At 46.4% G+C, this 21,637-nt stretch overlaps 1 protein-coding gene, 1 long non-coding RNA gene and 1 pseudogene across 2 annotated transcripts; 1 reads left to right on the top strand and 2 right to left on the bottom strand.

Annotated features, from left to right (window-relative positions):
• Positions 1 to 1,519: 1,519 nt before the first annotated feature.
• LOC124018306 (tRNA methyltransferase 10 homolog C-like) lies at positions 1,520 to 3,957 on the top strand. The gene is made up of 2 exons (XM_046333578.1): positions 1,520 to 3,167; positions 3,947 to 3,957. Exons 1-2 carry the CDS (start codon positions 1,520 to 1,522, stop codon positions 3,955 to 3,957), a joined length of 1,659 nt encoding a protein of 552 aa, XP_046189534.1.
• A 5,826-nt stretch (positions 3,958 to 9,783) lies between these two features.
• Positions 9,784 to 16,095, bottom strand: LOC124018305 (annotated as a pseudogene).
• A 15-nt stretch (positions 16,096 to 16,110) lies between these two features.
• LOC124018296 lies at positions 16,111 to 17,744 on the bottom strand. Its single transcript, XR_006835602.1, has 3 exons — positions 17,465 to 17,744; positions 16,287 to 16,446; positions 16,111 to 16,130 (listed from the first exon to the last, which is right to left on the bottom strand). It is a non-coding gene; the product is annotated as an uncharacterized LOC124018296 (long non-coding RNA).
• Positions 17,745 to 21,637: the final 3,893 nt, after the last annotated feature.

The raw sequence follows: 21,637 nt of genomic DNA, 5'->3' as shown, positions 1-21,637 counted from the left end.
ATCAGCTTGTTTGATGTCCAACAGACATATCTTCTGTTGCTCAGAAATAGGAAAATATAAAAACACCAGGCGATGTATATAAACCCTAGATGTATTTAAACCATGGATTGATGATTCTATGTATTGGCCATTGAGATGCTTTGAAGCCACTGGTCGGCCATATTGCCACTCGCCAGTAGGCGCAGTCTTCCATTGGAGTGAATGTAATTCTACAGTATTTCAATTAAATATACAGTATTCAGAAATCACTCCACCATTTCCTGGTTGCTTAACATTTAGAATATTTCGCCTCATTTCAGTTCATGTGACAAAACAAGCAAGTATAGTGTAGAGAATCATTGTACCATCTAAACCGCTGTGAAATATATTAGCCAAAACCAAAGAATATATGTTTTCAGCGGTTTGAAGCTGGTGTACAAAACCTAAAGTAGAGGACACAAAAACTTTTTTTTTAACTTACGGGAAGCATAGAGATAGGACACATCTACTGATTCTTAGACTTGCTTTCAATGAGAATGACAGATCTATAGCACACATTTCTATGTGAATTTGGTGGGGTTTTCTAAAAACGTTCATATTGCAGCTTTAAATGTTTCAAGGACAAAATTACATGTATTTAAGTATTTGGGAACAATAATATTAGTAATCTAAAACAATTATACTTTAAGGAATTTAAAAAATATATATTTTATGTTTCGCTAAAATAATATAATTTAAAAGTATGCATTAAGGTGTTCGTAATATAATAAACGTGGCAAAAAAACGAATATAGAATATTTAGTTAGCAACCTCCATGGGAATTCGCTATTAATTATGCTAATTTTGTTAGCATTCTGATAATAGACGCCCAGTAGCTCTCTTTCTATAGCTTCCAAAATATGCTTTACAACGGTGGGGGAGTGTCAAGATGGAGGCACGGTGGCTTCAACACAGCGCCCCCTATCAGTCACCTAGTTTATAGACGAACCATTGAGCAGGACTCAGGTGAAGTTTAAACTCAGTTGGTAGTTTAGGGTAATTTCCTGTTCCAAATTGTCTCTTGCATTAAACGTTGTTTACTATGTATTGACGTGGGAAAATAACATTTTTTTTTGTATGATTGGTGAAATGTGAGTCTTCCGTACAAATTGTTATGCCCAGAACATTAATCCCGGAACAAATATTTTTTGCACTTGCATCAGCACGACTGAATAATGGCGTTGCACACGTTTACAACGTGACCTTTCGACATTTTTTTTCGATGAGCACGGATGTAAAATTGAATTCAGACTGACACAAATGTAAGACATTCAATGGAATATTACCACGATTATATGACCCATTCTGTCCTTGTTGAGAGTGGACCTTAATTGCAGTTTGTATGATTCTTTTGGAACATAAACACAGTCGCTTTCTATCTTGTCTGCACGTCGAACGGTATTTCTTCCTCTCCTGATGGACAGTTCTGGAACTTTAAATATAACGACGTGAGTGTCAACATCTTGACTCCATATGCATGTATCATCAAACCATTGAAATAATGAGGTTTATCACCCCACCGCTTTTGAACGAGCTGCGGCGGCGTCTCTCGCTGTTATCCACTGTCGCAAATAAACAGCTACCACTCACCTGCCTTCTCCCACCCCACCACTCTGCACCCCTAAAACGGCCTCTCTATACTGGGGCCACACTAAGAAAAGACGTACCCCTCCCTCAGTCTAAAGAAGATCAGACTGAAGAGAAACTGGACCTGGACATATGGAAGTCTGTGATGAGGTTTCAGGTCCCAGCGGTGGAGGAGGAGAAACAGGGAGGTGGTGGTGCTGCTCCTTCAGGACCAGGAGGAGGTGTAGCAGGGCAGGAGGTCTCCCCACTGGAGGCCACCAGAGAGCTGATAGTGATGTGGCGTCAGGCTGGGAAGCTGGTGCCAGAGATCATGACTGACGAGGAGCTGGGGATCCTGGCCGAGTTCCAAACCAAGTCCTCCAAGAAGAAGTACCTGAAATACCTGGCCATCAAGGAGGGCCACAAGAACAACCACAAGCAGAAACAGGAGAAGAAGAAGGCAGAGAGGAGCGAGAGGTTTCGGGAGGACGATAGGATCAGGCCTGGCGGTGTGAGAGGAGAGGAGGGGGAACTGAGGAACACTTTCCTTCTCCAGTTCTGGGGTCGTTCCCTGGACAAGCTGCTGGGGTGGAGGTCGGCCCAGGCCATGGTGTACGGCCAGCCGCTGGTGTTCGATATGTCCTATGAACAGCAGATGGCGCGTCGGGAAGTGGAGAACACTGTGTCCCAGCTGATGGAGGTGGAGGGGTGGAACCGCCGAGCCCCGGACCCCTTCCACCTACACTTCTGTAACTTGCAGCTGGACGGGGGTTACCACAGGGAGCTGGTTAAACGCTACGGCGCCGAGGCCTGGGAGCGCCTCCTCATCACCTCCACAGAGCGACGTCACGTGGACCTGTTCCCCCGGGACGACCTGGTCTACCTGACGGCTGACTCCCCCAACGTCCTCCGTACCTTCGACAACTCTAAGGTCTACATCGTGGGCTCCATGGTGGACCGCTCCATCCAATCAGGGCTCTCCCTGGCCAACGCCAAGCGTCTGCAGCTGAATACGGCCCGTCTGCCACTCGATGACTTCCTCCAATGGGAGATGGGGGCCAAGAACCTGACCCTGGATCAGATGATACGCATCTTGCTGACACTGAAGGAGAGCGGGAGGTGGGAGGAGGCGCTGGAGCACGTACCCAAGAGGAAACATGATGGATTCTACCAGGAGAAACCCCAGCAGGACAGAGACAGAGGCTCAGATAAGGACAGGAGGTTTAGTGGCAGAACCAGAGGAGACACAGGGTTCAGGGCTGGAGACACAGGGTTCAGGGCTGGGGACAGAGGGTTCAGGGCTGGGGACAGAGGGTTCAGGGCTGGGGACAGAGGGTTCAGGGCTGGGGACACAGGGTTCAGGGCTGGGGACAGAGGGTTCAGGGCTGGGGACACAGGGTTCAGGGCTGGGGACACAGGGTTCAGGGCTGGGGACACAGGGTTCAGGGCTGGGGACACAGGGTTCAGGGCTGGGGACACAGGGTTCAGGGCTGGGGACACAGGGTTCAGGGCTGGGGACACAGGGTTCAGGGCTGGGGACACAGGGTTCAGGGCTGGGGACACCGGGTTCAGGGCTGGGGACAGTGACAGAGCAGTCAGGACTGGAGACAGAGGAGACAGTGACAGAGCAATCAGGGCTGGAGACAGAGGAGACAGTGACAGAGCAGTCAGGACCGGAGACAGAGGAGACAGTGACAGAGCAGTCAGGACTGGAGACAGTGACAGAGCAGTCAGGACTGGAGACAGAGGAGACAGTGACAGAGCAGTCAGGACTGGAGACAGAGGAGACAGTGACAGAGCAGTCAGGACCGGAGACAGAGGAGACAGTGACAGAGCAGTCAGGACTGGAGACAGTGACAGAGCAGTCAGGACTGGAGACAGAGCAGTCAGGACTGGAGACAGAGGAGACAGTGACAGAGCAGTCAGGACTGGAGACAGAGGAGACAGTGACAGAGCAGTCAGGACTGGAGACAGAGGAGACAGTGACAGAGCAGTCAGGACTGGAGACAGAGGAGACAGTGACAGAGCAGTCAGGACCGGAGACAGTGACAGAGCAGTCACAGAGCAGAAACAGATGGATGGTGTGGTCAGAGAGAGAGGATCCACTAGAAGACATAGAGACAGTGTATTCAGTAGCAGAGACACGGTAGCAGTCAGTAAGGAAGCAGCAGGGGATGCAGAGAACAGACAGACCACCACCAGGGTACGGACATCACTAAAAACCAAGATGGAGGATCGGAACAGTACAGCCAAGAGCGGGAAGAAATTGCAGGAGGAAGAGTAGCCTTATTGGGCCCAATATTCTGAGACATTTCTCCTCTGAATGTTCTTCAGTTTCACCCTGTTGTGTTAATGGATTCAGAGATGACCTGATGAAAAGCACTTCTATAAATGCCTTGAACACCTGACAGGTGCGGCATATCAAGACGCTGATTAAAACAGCATGATCGTTACACAGGTGCACCTTGTGCTGGGGTACAATAAAAGGTCCAGTTCGGCAACAGCTCCAGGTGGACCATGAACATAAAATATTTTTTGATAAGCAACTCAGTGAGACTGTTGATTGTTTAGAATCTTTGGCGTATTTGCTACTTCGTGTCAATGTACACCGAGGAAAAATATATATAAAACGCAACATGTGAAGTGTTTGTCCCATGTTTTTTGAGCAACATGTGAAGTGTTTGTCCCATGTTTTTTGAGCAACATGTGAAGTGTTTGTCCCATGTTTTTTGAGCAACATGTGAAGTGTTTGTCCCATGTTTGTTGAGCTGAAATAAAAGATCCATAACATTTTCCACATGTACAAAAAGCTTATTTCTCTCAAAAAAAATGTTGCACACATTTGTTTTACATCCCTGTTAGTGAGCATTTCTTATTTGTCATGATGATCCATCCACTTGACAGGTGTGGCATATCAAGAAGCTGATTAAAACAGCATGGTCGTTACACAGGTGCACCTTGTGCTGGGGTACAATAAAAGGCCACTAAAATGTACAGTAGTCATAACCTTTGACCTGAATTCAAAATGGATTCAATTGATCTTTTTTTTTTATCTCACCCATCTACAAATAATACTCCATAATGACAAGGTGAAAATGTGTTTAGAAATTTTAGCAAACGTGTTGAAAAATAAATTAGCTGAAATATCTCATGTTTTTCACACCTTAAACACAAGATCAAATCTACACTAGAGTTGCGACCAAGACAGTGGATGTTCCTGACTAGATAGTTTAGACATCTACTTGAACATCTATGGAAAGACCTAAAGAAAATGGCTGTCAATGATCAACAACCAATTTGAATAATTCTCACCCATCTACACACAATACCCCATAATGACAAAGTGAAAATGGTCAATACCTTAGATAAGCACCTTTGGCAGCGATTAAAGCTGCTAGGCTTTCTGGGTAAATCTCTAAAGAGTTTTCCACACCTGGATTGTGCAACATTTGCCCATTTATTATTTTCGATCTTCTTCAAGCTCTGTCTCATTGGTCGTTGATCATTACTACTCAACTATTTTCAGGTGTTGACATAAGATTGCGAAGTAGATTTAGGTCAGCTGTAACTCGGCCACTCAGGATCATTCACGGTCTTCTTGGTGAGTAACTCCAGTGTAGATCTTGACCTTGTGTTTTAGGTTTATTGTCCTGATGAAAGGTGAACTCCTCTCCCAGTGTCTGGTGGAAAGCAGACTGAACCAGGTTTTCCTCTAGGATTCTTCCTGTGTTTAGTTCCACACATCTACAACCTTCTGTCTGTCAGAAACATCCTCTGACCACAGCCCTGCCTCTCCACATCTAAAACCTCCTGTCTGTCAGAAACATCCTCTGACCACAGCTCTGCCTCTCCTGTTTCCACACATCTACAACCTTCTGTCTGTCAGAAACATCCTCTGACCACAGCTCTGCCTCTCCTGTTTCCACACATCTACAACCTTCTGTCTGTCAGAAACATCCTCTGACCACAGCCCTGCCTCTCCTGTTTCCACACATCTAAAACCTTCTGTCTGTCAGAAACATCCTCTGACCACAGCCCTGCCTCTCCTGTTTCCACACATCTACAACCTCCTGTCTGTCAGAAACATCCTCTGACCACAGCTCTGCCTCTCCTGTTTCCACACATCTAAAACCTTCTGTCTGTCAGAAACATCCTCTGACCACAGCCCTGCCTCTCCACATCTAAAACCTCCTGTCTGTCAGAAACATCCTCTGACCACAGCCCTGCCTCTCCTGTTTCCACACATCTACAATACTCATCAGATCAATTCAATAAATATAACACTCAGAATTTTTAAAAACCTGATGGTGAATCAATCATACTGCTTGGGAAGCAGGTAGCCTAGTGGTTAGAGAGATGGGCCAGTAACCGAAAGGTTGCTGGATCGAATCCCCGAGCTGAACAAGGTTAAAAATCAGTCGTTCTGCCCCGGTCGGCCGTCATTGTAAATAAGAATTTGTTCTTAACTGACTTGCCAAGTTAAATAAAGGTTAAACAATAATAAGACCATTGAGGAATGCATTTCTATATACACAACATTTAGTTTGATGAATAGCATCTTAGCCTGAGTTCAAGTCTTCAGCAGGGTTCTCTCAATAGATGCTGTCTCTAACACTGAGGGCATCATGACTCCCTAGTCTTCAATAGATGCTGTCTCTAACACTGAGGGCATCATGACTCCCTAGTCTTCAATAGATGCTGTCTCTAACACTGAGGGCATCATGACTCCCTAGTCTTCAATAGATGCTGTCTCTAACACTGAGGGCATCATGACTCCCTAGTCTTCAATAGATGCTGTCTCTAACACTGAGGGCATCATGACTCCCTAGTCTTCAATAGATGCTGTCTCTAACACTGAGGGCATCATGACTCCCTAGTCTTCAGCAGGGTTCTCTCAATAGATGCTGTCTCTAACACTGAGGGCATCATGACTCCCTAGTCTTCAGCAGGGTTCTCTCAATAGATGCTGTCTCTAACACTGAGGGCATCATGATGTCATGACTCCCTAGTCTTCAGCAGGGTTCTCTCAACAGATGCTGTCTCTAACACTGAGGGCATCATGACTCCCTAGTCTTCAATAGATGCTGTCTCTAACACTGAGGGCATCATGACTCCTAGTCTTCAATAGATGCTGTCTCTAACACTGAGGGCATCATGACTCCCTAGTCTTCAATAGATGCTGTCTCTAACACTGAGGGCATCATGACTCCCTAGTCTTCAGCAGGGTTCTCTCAATAGATGCTGTCTCTAACACTGAGGGCATCATGATGTCATGACTCCCTAGTCTTCAGCAGGGTTCTCTCAACAGATGCTGTCTCTAACACTGAGGGCATCATGATGTCATGACTCCCTAGTCTTCAATAGATGCTGTCTCTAACACTGAGGGCATCATGACTCCTAGTCTTCAAGGGTTCTCTCAACAGATGCTGTCTCTAACACTGAGGGCATCATGACTCCTAGTCTTCAATAGATGCTGTCTCTAACACTGAGGGCATCATGATGTCATGACTCCCTAGTCTTCTGCAGGGTTCTCTCAACAGATGCTGTCTCTAACACTGAGGGCATCATGACTCATTAGTCTTCAGCAGGGTTCTCTCAATAGATGCTGTCTCTAACACTGAGGGCATCATGACTCCCTAGTCTTCAATAGATGCTGTCTCTAACACTGAGGGCATCATGACTCCCTAGTCTTCAGCAGGGTTCTCTCAATAGATGCTGTCTCTAACACTGAGGACATCATGACTCCCTAGTCTTCTGCAGGGTTCTCTCAATAGGTGCTGTCTCTAACACTGAGGGCATCATGACTCCCTAGTCTTCTGCAGGGTTCTCTCAACAGATGCTGTCTCTAACACTGAGGGCATCATGACTCCCTAGTCTTCAGCAGGGTTCTCTCAATAGATGCTGTCTCTAACACTGAGGGCATCATGACTCCCTAGTCTTCAATAGATGCTGTCTCTAACACTGAGGGCATCATGACTCCCTAGTCTTCAGCAGGGTTCTCTCAATAGATGCTGTCTCTAACACTGAGGGCATCATGACTCCCTAGTCTTCAGCAGGGTTCTCTCAATAGATGCTGTCTCTAACACTGAGGGCATCATGATGTCATGACTCCCTAGTCTTCAGCAGGGTTCTCTCAACAGATGCTGTCTCTAACACTGAGGGCATCATGACTCCCTAGTCTTCAATAGATGCTGTCTCTAACACTGAGGGCATCATGACTCCCTAGTCTTCAATAGATGCTGTCTCTAACACTGAGGGCATCATGACTCCCTAGTCTTCAATAGATGCTGTCTCTAACACTGAGGGCATCATGACTCCCTAGTCTTCAGCAGGGTTCTCTCAATAGATGCTGTCTCTAACACTGAGGGCATCATGATGTCATGACTCCCTAGTCTTCAGCAGGGTTCTCTCAACAGATGCTGTCTCTAACACTGAGGGCATCATGATGTCATGACTCCCTAGTCTTCAATAGATGCTGTCTCTAACACTGAGGGCATCATGACTCCCTAGTCTTCAGCAGGGTTCTCTCAACAGATGCTGTCTCTAACACTGAGGGCATCATGACTCCCTAGTCTTCAATAGATGCTGTCTCTAACACTGAGGGCATCATGATGTCATGACTCCCTAGTCTTCTGCAGGGTTCTCTCAACAGATGCTGTCTCTAACACTGAGGGCATCATGACTCATTAGTCTTCAGCAGGGTTCTCTCAATAGATGCTGTCTCTAACACTGAGGGCATCATGACTCCCTAGTCTTCAATAGATGCTGTCTCTAACACTGAGGGCATCATGACTCCCTAGTCTTCAGCAGGGTTCTCTCAATAGATGCTGTCTCTAACACTGAGGACATCATGACTCCCTAGTCTTCTGCAGGGTTCTCTCAATAGGTGCTGTCTCTAACACTGAGGGCATCATGACTCCCTAGTCTTCTGCAGGGTTCTCTCAACAGATGCTGTCTCTAACACTGAGGGCATCATGACTCCCTAGTCTTCAGCAGGGTTCTCTCAATAGATGCTGTCTCTAACACTGAGGGCATCATGACTCCCTAGTCTTCAATAGATGCTGTCTCTAACACTGAGGGCATCATGACTCCCTAGTCTTCTGCAGGGTTCTCTCAACAGATGCTGTCTCTAACACTGAGGGCATCATGACTCATTAGTCTTCAGCAGGGTTCTCTCAATAGATGCTGTCTCTAACACTGAGGGCATCATGACTCCCTAGTCTTCAATAGATGCTGTCTCTAACACTGAGGGCATCATGACTCCCTAGTCTTCTGCAGGGTTCTCTCAATAGATGCTGTCTCTAACACTGAGGGCATCATGACTCCCTAGTCTTCAGCAGGGTTAGACAACCAGGTGAAGGGAGTTGCTTACTAATTAGTAACCTAGACAACCAGGTGAAGGGAGTTGCTTACTAATTAGTAAACTAGACAACCAGGTGAGGAGAGTTCCTTACTAATTAGTAACCTAGACAACCAGGTGAGGGGAGTTCCTTACTAATAAGTTACCTAGACAACCAGGTGAAGGGAGTTGCTTACTAATTAGTAAACTAGACAACCAGGTGAAGGGAGTTGCTTACTAATTAGTAACCTAGACAACCAGGTGAAGGTAGTTGCTTACTAATCTGTAACCCAGACAACCAGGTGAGGAGAGTTCCTTACTAATTAGTAACCTAGACAACCAGGTGAGGGGAGTTCCTTACTAATAAGTTACCTAGACAACCAGGTGAAGGGAGTTGCTTACTAATTAGTAAACTAGACAACCAGGTGAAGGGAGTTGCTTACTAATTAGTAACCTAGACAACCAGGTGAGGAGAGTTCCTTACTAATCAGTAACCTAGACAACCAGGTGAGTGGAGTTCCTTACTAATCAGTAACCTAGACAACCAGGTGAGGGGAGTTCCTTACTATTAAGTTACCTAGACAACCAGGTGAAGGGAGTTGCTTACTAATTAGTAAACTAGACAACCAGGTGAAGGGAGTTGCTTACTAATTAGTAACCTAGACAACCAGGTGAAGGGAGTTGCTTACTAATTAGTAACCTAGACAACCAGGTGAGGAGAGTTCCTTACTAATCAGTAACCTAGACAACCAGGTGAGGGGAGTTCCTTACTAATCAGTAACCTAGACAACCAGGTGAGGAGAGTTCCTTACTAATCAGTAACCTAGACAACCAGGTGAGGAGAGTTCCTTACTAATCAGTAACCTAGACAACCAGGTGAGTGGAGTTCCTTACTAATCAGTAACCTAGACAACCAGGTGAGTGGAGTTCCTTACTAATCAGTAACCTAGACAACCAGGTGAGTGGAGTTCCTTACTAATCAGTAACCTCAATTCACCAGTCAAGTACAAGGAAGGACCAGAAACCCACAGACACTCGGCCGTCCGTGGTCCGACTTTGACCATATTATTTTTGGGAAGCCCCATTGATTCTAAGATGGAACACTTTCAGATTCTCCGAACTCACTTCCTTGTTTAAATCACTTGCTCTGCTCACGTTCTGAAGCCCACAATGTCGTGGGAGGTTCTAAGAGTTATGAGACGGTGACGGACTGAGAGAGATCAGCCAATTAAAATCAGCGGTTGTTTCGTCAGCTTCTGCCGTGCTTCCAGTCAAGTCCCGCTCTGAGGCCGCTGTGAAACCAGACGGTTCGACGGAGGGAGAGCCGGCTGGTGTTCCTCACAGCGGCCTGCGTCGACCTGTCCAGGTTAAAGGTCACGACCCCTGCCCTCTGACCCCTAGAGGACCAGGATGTCTCCGCTGCAGCGCTCGCAGCAGTTGAAGGTGATGTTCTCATAGCGAGTGTAAGGGTGGAACCGGCCGATGCTCTTCTTATTGGTCAGGAAGGCCGAGGGGAGGAGTCGGAGATAGAGAGGGGGAGGGCTCTTCCTTGTTGTCTGAACGGGAAATAGGGTCCAGGATCTTCAACACCTGAGAGGGGGGAGAAAGAGACGGGGGGGAGGAGAGAGAAAGAGACGGGGGGGGAGAAAAGAGACGGGGGGGGGGGGAGGAGAGAAAAGAGACGGGGGGAGGAGAGAGAAAGAGACGGGGGGGGGAGAAAGAGACGGGGGGGGAGGAGAGAAAGACAGAAAGAGTGAGCGGGTTGTTTCTGGATTAGAGGCCAGTGTGAGAGTCCTGCTGGGGGGGGGTCCCACTCCACTTCCTACCTTCTCAGCCATCTTCTCAGCAGGCGTGTGTGAGGTGTTAGGGAGCTCTGAGATCTGTCTTCCTTTCCCCAGCCCGGCTCCACTGCTGCCCCCTACTGGCCCAACCTTCCCCAGCAGGCGGGAGTTGATGGCGTCCGCCAGCTTGTGATTGGCTAGGGCTAGTTCTCCCGTGCTGAGTGGCTGGCCACTGGGGTAGTAGGTCTGCTGTCGACCCCACTGGAGAGAGACCAGCAGCTGCTCCAGAGACCTGGGAGAGAGACACACAAACACATCCTCTGTATCGCCGGTAGTGTGGTGGGGATCTCAGTAACTTTATGTTCCTATGTGAGTTTTACCACTAGTGTGTTGTATAGAAGTCCTCCTGTACCTGTGGGTTAGCGTCATGTCTGTGTGTTGTACCTGTGGGTTAGCATCATGTCTGTGTGTTGTACCTGTGGGTTAGCATCATGTCTGTGTGTTGTAACTGTGGGTTAGCATCATGTCTGTGTGTTGTACCTGTGGGTTAGCATCATGTCTGTGTGTTGTACCTGTGGGTTAGCATCATGTCTGTGTGTTGTACCTGTGGGTTAGCATCATGCCTGTGTGTTGTGGGTTAGCATCATGTCTGTGTGTTGTACCTGTGGGTTAGCATCATGTCTGTGTGTTGTACCTGTGGGTTAGCGTCATGTCTGTGTGTTGTACCTGTGGGTTAGCGTCATGTCTGTGTGTTGTACCTGTGGGTTAGCGTCATGTCTGTGTGTTGTACCTGTGGGTTAGCGTCATGTCTGTGTGTTGTACCTGTGGGTTAGCGTCATGTCTGTGTGTTGTACCTGTGGGTTAGCGTCATGTCTGTGTGTTGTACCTGTGGGTTAGCATCATGTCTGTGTGTTGTACCTGTGGGTTAGCATCATGTCTGTGTGTTGTAACTGTGGGTTAGCATCATGTCTGTGTGTTGTACCTGTGGGTTAGCATCATGTCTGTGTGTTGTACCTGTGGGTTAGCATCATGTCTGTGTGTTGTACCTGTGGGTTAGCGTCATGTCTGTGTGTTGTACCTGTGGGTTAGCATCATGTCTGTGTGTTGTACCTGTGGGTTAGCATCATGTCTGTGTTGTACCTGTGGGTTAGCATCATGTCTGTGTTGTACCTGTGGGTTAGCATCATGTCTGTGTTGTACCTGTGGGTTAGCATCATGTCTGTGTGTTGTACCTGTGGGTTAGCATCATGTCTGTGTGTTGTACCTGTGGGTTAGCGTCGTGTCTGTGTGTTGTACCTGTGGGTTAGCGTCATGTCTGTGTGTTGTACCTGTGGGTTAGCGTCATGTCTGTGTGTTGTACCTGTGGGTTAGCCTCATGTCTGTGTGTTGTACCTGTGGGTTAGCGTCATGTCTGTCGGTTGTACCTGTGGGTTAGCATCATGTCTGTGTGTTGTACCTGTGGGTTAGCGTCATGTCTGTGTGTTGTACCTGTGGGTTAGCATCATGTCTGTGTGTTGTGGGTTAGCATCATGTCTGTGTGTTGTGGGTTAGCATCATGTCTGTGTGTTGTACCTGTGGGTTAGCGTCATGTCTGTGTATTGTACCTGTGGGTTAGCGTCATGTCTGTGTGTTGTACCTGTGGGTTAGCGTCATGTCTGTGTGTTGTACCTGTGGGTTAGCATCATGTCTGTGTGTTGTAACTGTGGGTTAGCATCATGTCTGTGTGTTGTACCTGTGGGTTAGCATCATGTCTGTGTGTTGTACCTGTGGGTTAGCATCATGTCTCTAGAGAACTCGTCTCTCTCACTCAGCAGGTCTGTTATGGCGCTCTGAGCCTCTCTGGTCTGGTGCTGGAGAGAAACCCTGGCATTGGTCAGCTCCTCCGCCATCACTCTTGAAGAAATACCACACACACAACAGTCAGTCGATACACACTGACACACTGACACACACACACACACACACACACACACACACACACACACACACACACACACACACACACACACACACACACACACACACACACACACACACACACACACACACACACACACACACACACACTCCTTCCCTCACCCCTACCTGGACGCTAGGAACTTGCTCCTCCAGACATCACATTGTATAGACATGCGTTCCAGCTGTTCTGCTGTGGAGGCCCGGCTGCGACCCAGAGCCTCGTTCTCTAAGATCAGCTGGTTCTTCTCTCTGGCCAGACGCTCAAAATGGTACTGCAGGTCATCACCTACAGAGGCTACCAGCAGCTTCTTCAACTCTCTGTTCACCTATAGGACAACACAGAGTTGAGTCGGTTCAAATATGGACCAGAGTACTATCCTTATCGGGACAAAGGCAAGTGCTGAAAACTCAGATTAACTCCTACAGTCACTGAACAAAACTCAGGGTCCAGATTAACTCCTACAGTCACTGAACAAAACTCGGGGTCCAGATGAACTCCTACAGTCACTGAACAAAACTCAGGGTCCAGATTAACTCCTACAGTCACTGAACAAAACTCAGGGTCCAGATTAACTCCTACAGTCACTGAACAAAACTCGGGGTCCAGATGAACTCCTACAGTCACTGAACAAAACTCAGGGTCCAGATTAACTCCTACAGTCACTGAACAAAACTCAGGGTCCAGATTAACTCCTAGTCACTGAACAAAACTCAGGGTCCAGATTAACTCCTACAGTCACTGAACAAAACTCGGGGTCCAGATTAACTCCTACAGTCACTGAACAAAACTCAGGGTCCAGATTAACTCCTACAGTCACTGAACAAAACTCAGGGTCCAGATTAACTCCTACAGTCACTGAACAAAACTCAGGGTCCAGATTAACTCCTACAGTCACTGAACAAAACTCAGGGCCCAGATTAACTCCTACAGTCACTGAACAAAACTCAGGGTCCAGATTAACTCCTACAGTCACTGAACAAAACTCAGGGTCCAGATTAACTCCTACAGTCACTGAACAAAACTCAGGGTCCAGATTAACTCCTACAGTCACTGAACAAAACTCAGGGTCCAGATTAACTCCTACAGTCACTGAACAAAACTCAGGGTCCAGATTAACTCCTACAGTCACTGAACAAAACTCAGGGTCCAGATTAACTCCTACAGTCACTGAACAAAACTCAGGGTCCAGATTAACTCCTGCAGTCACTGAACAAAACTCAGGGTCCAGATTAACTCCTGCAGTCACTGAACAAAACTCAGGGTCCAGATTAACTCCTACAGTCACTGAACAAAACTCAGGGTCCAGATTAACTCCTACAGTCACTGAACAAAACTCAGGGTCCAGATTAACTCCTACAGTCACTGAACAAAACTCAGGGTCCAGATTAACTCCTACAGTCACTGAACAAAACTCAGGGTCCAGATTAACTCCTACAGTCACTGAACAAAACTCAGGGTCCAGATTAACTCCTACAGTCACTGAACAAAACTCAGGGTCCAGATTAACTCCTACAGTCACTGAACAAAACTCAGGGTCCAGATTAACTCCTACAGTCACTGAACAAAACTCAGGGTCCAGATTAACTCCTACAGTCACTGAACAAAACTCAGGGTCCAGATTAACTCCTACAGTCACTGAACAAAACTCAGGGTCCAGATTAACTCCTACAGTCACTGAACAAAACTCAGGGTCCAGATTAACTCCTACAGTCACTGAACAAAACTCAGGGTCCAGATTAACTCCTGCAGTCACTGAACAAAACTCAGGGTCCAGATTAACTCCTACAGTCACTGAACAAAACTCAGGGTCCAGATTAACTCCTACAGTCACTGAACAAAACTCAGGATCCAGATTAACTCCTACAGTCACTGAACAAAACTCAGGGTCCAGATTAACTCCTACAGTCACTGAACAAAACTCAGGGTCCAGATTAACTCCTACAGTCACTGAACAAAACTCAGGGTCCAGATTAACTCCTACAGTCACTGAACAAAACTCAGGGTCCAGATTAACTCCTACAGTCACTGAACAAAACTCGGGGTCCAGATTAACTCCTACAGTCACTGAACAAAACTCAGGGTCCAGATTAACTCCTACAGTCACTGAACAAAACTCAGGGTCCAGATTAACTCCTGCAGTCACTGAACAAAACTCAGGGTCCAGATTAACTCCTACAGTCACTGAACAAAACTCAGGGTCCAGATTAACTCCTACAGTCACTGAACAAAACTCGGGGTCCAGATTAACTCCTACAGTCACTGAACAAAACTCAGGGTCCAGATTAACTCCTGCAGTCACTGAACAAAACTCAGGGTCCAGATTAACTCCTACAGTCACTGAACAACTCTAAATAACGTGTTTCATAGTGTTAAAGGCCCAAATGCAGCTGTTTTTTTTTTTTAATCTCTCAATATCAAATTATTTCTGGGGAACAATTAAGGTCCTCACCGTGATCGTCTTCAATTAAAAATGGTTTTATAAAAAAGAAACAGAAATAGCTTCTTAGCTAAGAATAATTTCTCAAGCAAGAATTTAGTTTGGACTGTCTGGGCGTGGCCTGAGTGGTGAAGGGAAAGCTGAAAACTAGCTGTTATTGGCAGAGAGGTTTGGAACTCTTTCTTATTGGTCTATTATTGGTCTATTAACTTTACCTCCTGGTGATGTCACCAGACAGGCCAAACCTCCATCCCACCAAAACTAGCTGTTATTGGCAGAGAGGTTTGGAACTCTTTCTTATTGGTCTATTAACTTTACCTCCTGGTGATGTCACCAGACAGGCCAAACCTCCATCCCACCAAAACGGGCTCAGGAAGTCTTTTCCAACAGCTCTTACACTAAAAGGTCCTTATCATAATTTTCACAGTAGTTCTCCAAACTCAGTGTGGAAATATATATAAAACACAGTAATTTGATGTTTTTGATGGCACTGGGCCTTTAAGTTAACTCATTTACCCACCTCAGTCTGCACGTGGAGCTGGTTGAGGAGCCCCTCCTTGTCCTGCAGCAGTCTTCTCTCTGAGTTCTGCAGCTTCTCCATGGCTCCTCTCAGGTCCTCCAGAGGAGGGGAGGGAGGCCGCTCCTCCATCTGCTGCCCAGCCCAGGCCTCTCCTTTCTCCTCAGCCGGACCCACATGACCCCCACTCCGGCTGATGGCGGCACGGGGAACAACGATCCTCACCGCCTCCACCACCATGCAGGCCTCCCGAGGAACCTTCCCCAGGTGGAGCACCCCGGGGGGCTGGGGCGCAGACGGGGTGGCTCTGGGGCTCTGCTGCGGGGTGGAGTGGGGGCTGTGCTGGAGGCTGGCGGGGGCAGGGTGCGTCTTCTTGGGGCTTTGTTTGGGACAAGCTACCTTAAGTAGTGGCACCGAAGACAGAGGCGTATCCACGACACCGATCTCCTTAGCGACTGGGGGATTGTCTGTCTCCATGCCGTCGCCGGGGCCCCTGACTGGACGGACGGAACCTGGAACATGGCAAACATTCTGGAATGTTATCTCTCTCTCTCAATGTATTGGCTGGAGGAGTTATCAGGTCTCAACATGGCTGTGTGTGATTGGCTGAGAGGATGCAGGGGGAGGATGTAAACAACAGTGGAATGATAGGGGTGATAACGGCTTACCTCTGTCTGCTACTGTAGCGGTAGACATGACGGTGGAGGAAGTCTTCACAACAGTCCAGTGGAATGATAGGGGGACAGGGCGGTGGACGACTTCCAGGATGGCAGTTTAGATCTCTCTCCCGAAGACAGACAGACAGATGTTGATTCGGAGTTTACCACCCTGTCAGACATGTTAAATGAATCAAATAAAATAAGAAAGTAGCGAGAGAATCTCGCACAGCTCCTGTAACTAGCCAATGGACTTTTTCTGCCTTCAATTATTTTATTTTTTAAATATGTTTTGAATTGGTAAAATTAAGAGTCAAAACAGCTGCCCTTTCCAACTAGTTGTTTAACCTGGCTAGCCCTTTCCAACTAGTTGTTTAACCTGGCTAGCCCTTTCCAACTAGTTGTTTAACCTGGCTAGCCCTTTCCAACTAGTTGTTTAACCTGGCTAGCCCTTTCCAACTAGTTGTTTAACCTGGCTAGCCCTTTCCAACTAGTTGTTTAACCTGGCCAGCCCCTTCCAACTAGTTGTTTAACCTGGCTAGCCCTTTCCAACTAGTTGTTTAACCTGGCTAGCCCTTTCCAACTAGTTGTTTAACCTGGCTAGCCCTTTCCAACTAGTAGTTTAACCTGGCTAGCCCTTTCCAACTAGTTGTTTAACCTGGCTAGCCCTTTCCAACTAGTTGTTTAACCTGGCTAGCCCTTTCCAACTAGTTGTTTAACCTGGCTAGCCCTTTCCAACTAGTAGTTTAACCTGGCTAGCCCTTTCCAACTAGTTGTTTAACCTGGCTAGCCCTTTCCAACTAGTTGTTTAACCTGGCTAGCCCTTTCCAACTAGTAGTTTAACCTGGCTAGCCCTTTCCAACTAGTTGTTTAACCTGGCTAGCCCTTTCCAACTAGTTGTTTAACCTGGCTAGCCCTTTCCAACTAGTTGTTTAACCTGGCTAGCCCTTTCCAACTAGTTGTTTAACAGCAGTGGCAGCACATGATCAACACCCAGCCGGTCAGATAAGGATATAAGAGAAGGAGTTCAGCTTTCCTCAACTAACAGACACTAACAACAAAGCAAACCGAGTAGGAAACAAAGACCCTGGACATAAACGTGTAAACATTGATAACTAACATCAGCAGTGTAAAATGAGTGTAACGTAAGAGAGATATCAAAACGGTATGAGAATAAACATGCACATTACTGTTGTTGAAAAGATTTCCTCTGTTAAATCTTGGTCGCCATCTTGTTTGTGTTCTCAGCGACCGGACGCTGTTGGCTTGGCGGACGTGGAGGGGTTTCCGGCAGGAAACAGACTCTGAATCAGCTTGGACGATTTCTCATCCATAGTGGGGACAGTAAACAGATATCCCAAATCTGATTCAGGATCAGTAAACGGAAGTTGAGACGACAGCGTTACAAAATTACCAAACCGCGGAATAATAATAATAATAACCGGAACTATTATCCGCACTACTGTGTTCCACCGTAGGAACTAAAATATTGTTACACCCACAGAAGACAACTTTTAAAAAATGTACCGAAGATAATAAATTCTGCTAAACTATTGTCCTCTAGTACAGGTGAGTTTGATATCCACCTGTGTGTGTATTTGAATCAAGCTTTTCAAATAACTACTACGATATGGGCGATTTGCCATAGTCTTATTTTGGTCTTGATGTTGTCTAGGCTGTCACTCGGAGAGCAATGGGGGTACACGGGCTGTGGAAGCTGCTTGAGACCACCGGGAAGCCCGTCAACCCCGAGACGCTCGAGGGCAAGATCCTGGCTGTCGGTATCCTTCCGGACACCACAAGGAAGTCCCCCACCTATCGCTCTCTTAAACTCTTTATTTCTCTCTCCTTGTTCTTGACTTGTTTTTAAAAGTAGGGTTCTGTTGATAAAAGGTGAGATACTTAGGTGAGCGAGTCGGTCAAGGATCAGTTCAGACGAGGAGCTAAAGTTTAACAACCTGCAGTTTATTCAGAGTAAAAGTATTGTGTACAGCGTATACGGGCTCTGTTCCTCGAACTCAGAGGGAGTCAGAAAAAGAGAGCCCCTAATTTAGACAGCATACATGTTTTATACAGTACAGAAAGTAGGTTGATTCTGGAAGGTCTGGTCCTCGGATTGGTCCAAACCCGGGCCTTGTCTCTCCTTATTGGTCCAAGGTTGTTGTTGACATTGTTTCAAAATGTTCCCGCTTAATGTCTGTTTTGCGTTGCGCAACTAGCGTACATATGTCAAAAGCAGATACGCCCATGATCCCTTGAGGCTTAATGCTGGGTGTGTGGTTCTAAAAGATCCCTTGAGGCTTAATGCTGGGTGTGTGGTTCTAAAAGATCCCTTGAGGCTTAATGCTGGGTGTGTGGTTCTAAAAGATCCCTTGAGGCTTAATGCTGGGTGTGTGGTTCTAAAAGATCCCTTGAGGCTTAATGCTGGGTGTGTGTGTTCCTGTCATCAGCAGTTATGTCCTCACGAGATGCAACTTCTCCAGTCTTGTGGTTTGGCCCTCTTCCTGTTTTCGTGACTATGTGTGGAAACATTTGCAGAGGCGCACCCAAAACAGTTACAGCAACATTATAGCAAACATATTAGTAGTCTCCGTTTGGTTATGCCCTTTGTTGCTAAGTGCTGAAGCATTAGATATAAAGCATAGGTATGGTTATCAAAGTATTATCTACAAATCCCTCTCTTCACGTCTCCCCAGAGACGTGACACAACCTAACTAGATTCTGATACAAAAGAAAACTTTTCCCAAAGGGGCTATGAAATAAGGCACAACATTAAAAATAAATGGATGTATATGTATTCCCACCATGTTCCCAGCTCAATCCCACTATGTACTAAGCCACCTAGGAATTTACAACCCTCATGTAACAGAGCGGAGAACAACAGCTCAAAATGAAAGGAAAAATGATATTCTACATAAGCCAACTTTTTCCTGCTCCCTCTCTTCACATCTCCTAAGAGATGTGATATAGTCCAGAGACATTACTCCAAGCAAAAACGAAAACATAATCCAAAAAGGAAAAATAGCCTAAACTAGGTAAGTCTATACGGAAATGGCCCATAAAGAAAAATAATTTCCCCCTCTTGTCACCCACAAGGGTGTCACTTATCAAAAACAGGATAAAACTTTATTGTTATTGACATGTAAGATGTAGGATAAAACTTTGGTCATGGAAAACAGTAAAGAATTATTAGAAACCATCTGGTCCTCTCAGCTACTCCTATCCTGTACCAGGTGGGCTCCTTGCCACCCAGGGACTCCAAACCTTCACAACAGGGAGAACAAACATACTGGAAAGAAAACCTATCATAAAAATTTATAACAAGGAACTGTGGTGGTGTAAAATTATTCTACTACCTCACCCACAGCATACCATGTGTCATCCTCAGTCAGTCCCATCCTCTCCTGAAACCTTCATCACATCTGTAACAGACTTCTTAAAACACGGTATGATGCAAGCAGCACATCACATCAATAACAAATAATACAAGAATTAGGGTCAGAAATCCAGTAACCATCATACCAGTGTACTTCCCAAACCAGGCCAAGAGAACAGACTCCTCCACCCCCTCTGTGGACCTCATCTTAGCAGATAGTGCATCAAGCCCGCCTTAGATATACCACCATCTGGACTGGTATTATTAGGAATATACGTGCAACATTGTTTACCGAACATCTTGCAGACGTCCCCCTGACTGGCAAGAAGCATATTCAAGGCAAGTCTATTCTGTCTGGAAACCCCAAATGTGGCCTCAAGCTGTTCAGACATACCAGTGAGTGCATCACGGGAGTAATTCACCAAACGCTGTTGATTATAGTAGAATAATTAATCCATGCAGTCTGTCCAGCATCCACTATGGCTGGACCCATAATAGGTAGTAAGTGCCAGAGTCCATCATTCCTACCCAAGGCCTGAAACGCATGAGGAACCCCCACTGGCACTCCCAACAGGTTAGTGTATGTCAACTACATCCTCTGTCCATGGAGCACTACGTCTATGTCTCCCATGGGATGGAATGTTTTCAGGTCCCCTGGTTACAGAACTCAGCAGCTGTTCAGCAGCAACATCAACAATGGTCAGTGGAATTATCACTGGTCAGACCACACCTATCTTGCCATTCTCCTCTAAGAATGGGTCTCAGCACTCTTTTTTGGCTCCACACATCCACCTCACATCAGCCAGACCACTAGTTTGGTTTAGGCCTGTAACTGGCCAAGTGGAATTAATGGTTATGTTACTACTGCAATCAGCTTCAGGCAATCTCCCATAATCAAAACCAGTCTCAGTTCCTAATTGATCAATAGCCGAATAGTCTCTAACATTAATTACCTGAATGGTATTTTTTAACACAGTGGTGGTAGAGGAGTGTGTCCGGTTACCTCTGGTCTTGGCAGTACCTTAATAGAAAACACACCCATCATGTCTGTCCTCGTCCTTTGTAGTCCGAGGGTGTGGGTGCCTGCATCAGAGAGCTCAATATTTTTTATGGTTAGTAGGATTTCATCACCTTTACAAAGTTCAACATTGCTCCCAGGTTTCCCCATATCATGGAAAACCTATCCACCCTCGTGGGATCCCCCCCCCAAAGCCGGTTATCATGTAATCTCTACTCTAACTTCCTGTCCACCCAGATCTAGGGATCTCTTATGTTCATTTTGGAACAAAATACACATCACTTAGCCAGAGCCAGACACATCCTCACTTCTATGGACAAAAAAACAGGGGTGATAGGACAGGTAGGGTTTACTTCATTCGAGAGTTAGCCCCCCGGAATTCTGTTAATTCCAGTTCTTCTCCCGAACTCTGTTTATTGTCCGACAGTGAAAAAGTGTCTTACCCTTCCGCCGTACGATATGAATCTGGGTAGCTCTTTCAGCTAGCTGTCACCAGGGGTCTTCTATGGTCCCCAAGCCTCTGGGACTGGATTGAGTGACTTCACCTGTAGTTCACCTGTAATGCATAAAATCCTGGACATACAGGCTTGGTTAACAAACAATTTCTCATATGTTTTATCTGATTATATCTTTAACTTCTATGCCCAATTGTTAGCTTACATTTTTTAAATTATTAGTTTCTTATCCAATAGTCCCCATCCTATCCTAGACCACAATTTACCCATCCCCCTTTTGATATCTGGCTTTGCCCAGGTATCAACCTTACCTACTCTAAATAATGACTTAGGTAAGATTAGTATAGTATCCTTATGTTCTGACATCATCATGAAGGAGCGCCCCCTACATTTTCTACATGTCCAACTCTCCCCCCTGTCTCCACTCAGCAACTGCTATCTTTGCCTGTCCTGCCCCCCCTTCCAAAACTCTCCTCACTTCTCTCCAACTTTCAAGGTCTCTGCAGGCGGGGGG

The sequence above is a fragment of the Oncorhynchus gorbuscha genome, unplaced genomic scaffold, assembly GCF_021184085.1.
Source record: "Oncorhynchus gorbuscha isolate QuinsamMale2020 ecotype Even-year unplaced genomic scaffold, OgorEven_v1.0 Un_scaffold_472, whole genome shotgun sequence".
Lineage (NCBI taxonomy): Eukaryota > Metazoa > Chordata > Actinopteri > Salmoniformes > Salmonidae > Oncorhynchus > Oncorhynchus gorbuscha.
The sequence above is the reverse complement of the archived record's forward strand: the minus strand, read 5'-3'. Positions and strand labels throughout refer to the sequence as shown.

Coding starts and splice junctions, on each gene's coding strand:
- LOC124018306 (XM_046333578.1), top strand. CDS start 1,520: ATGAGGTTTATCACCCCACCGCTTTTGAACGAGCTGCGGCGGCGTCTC.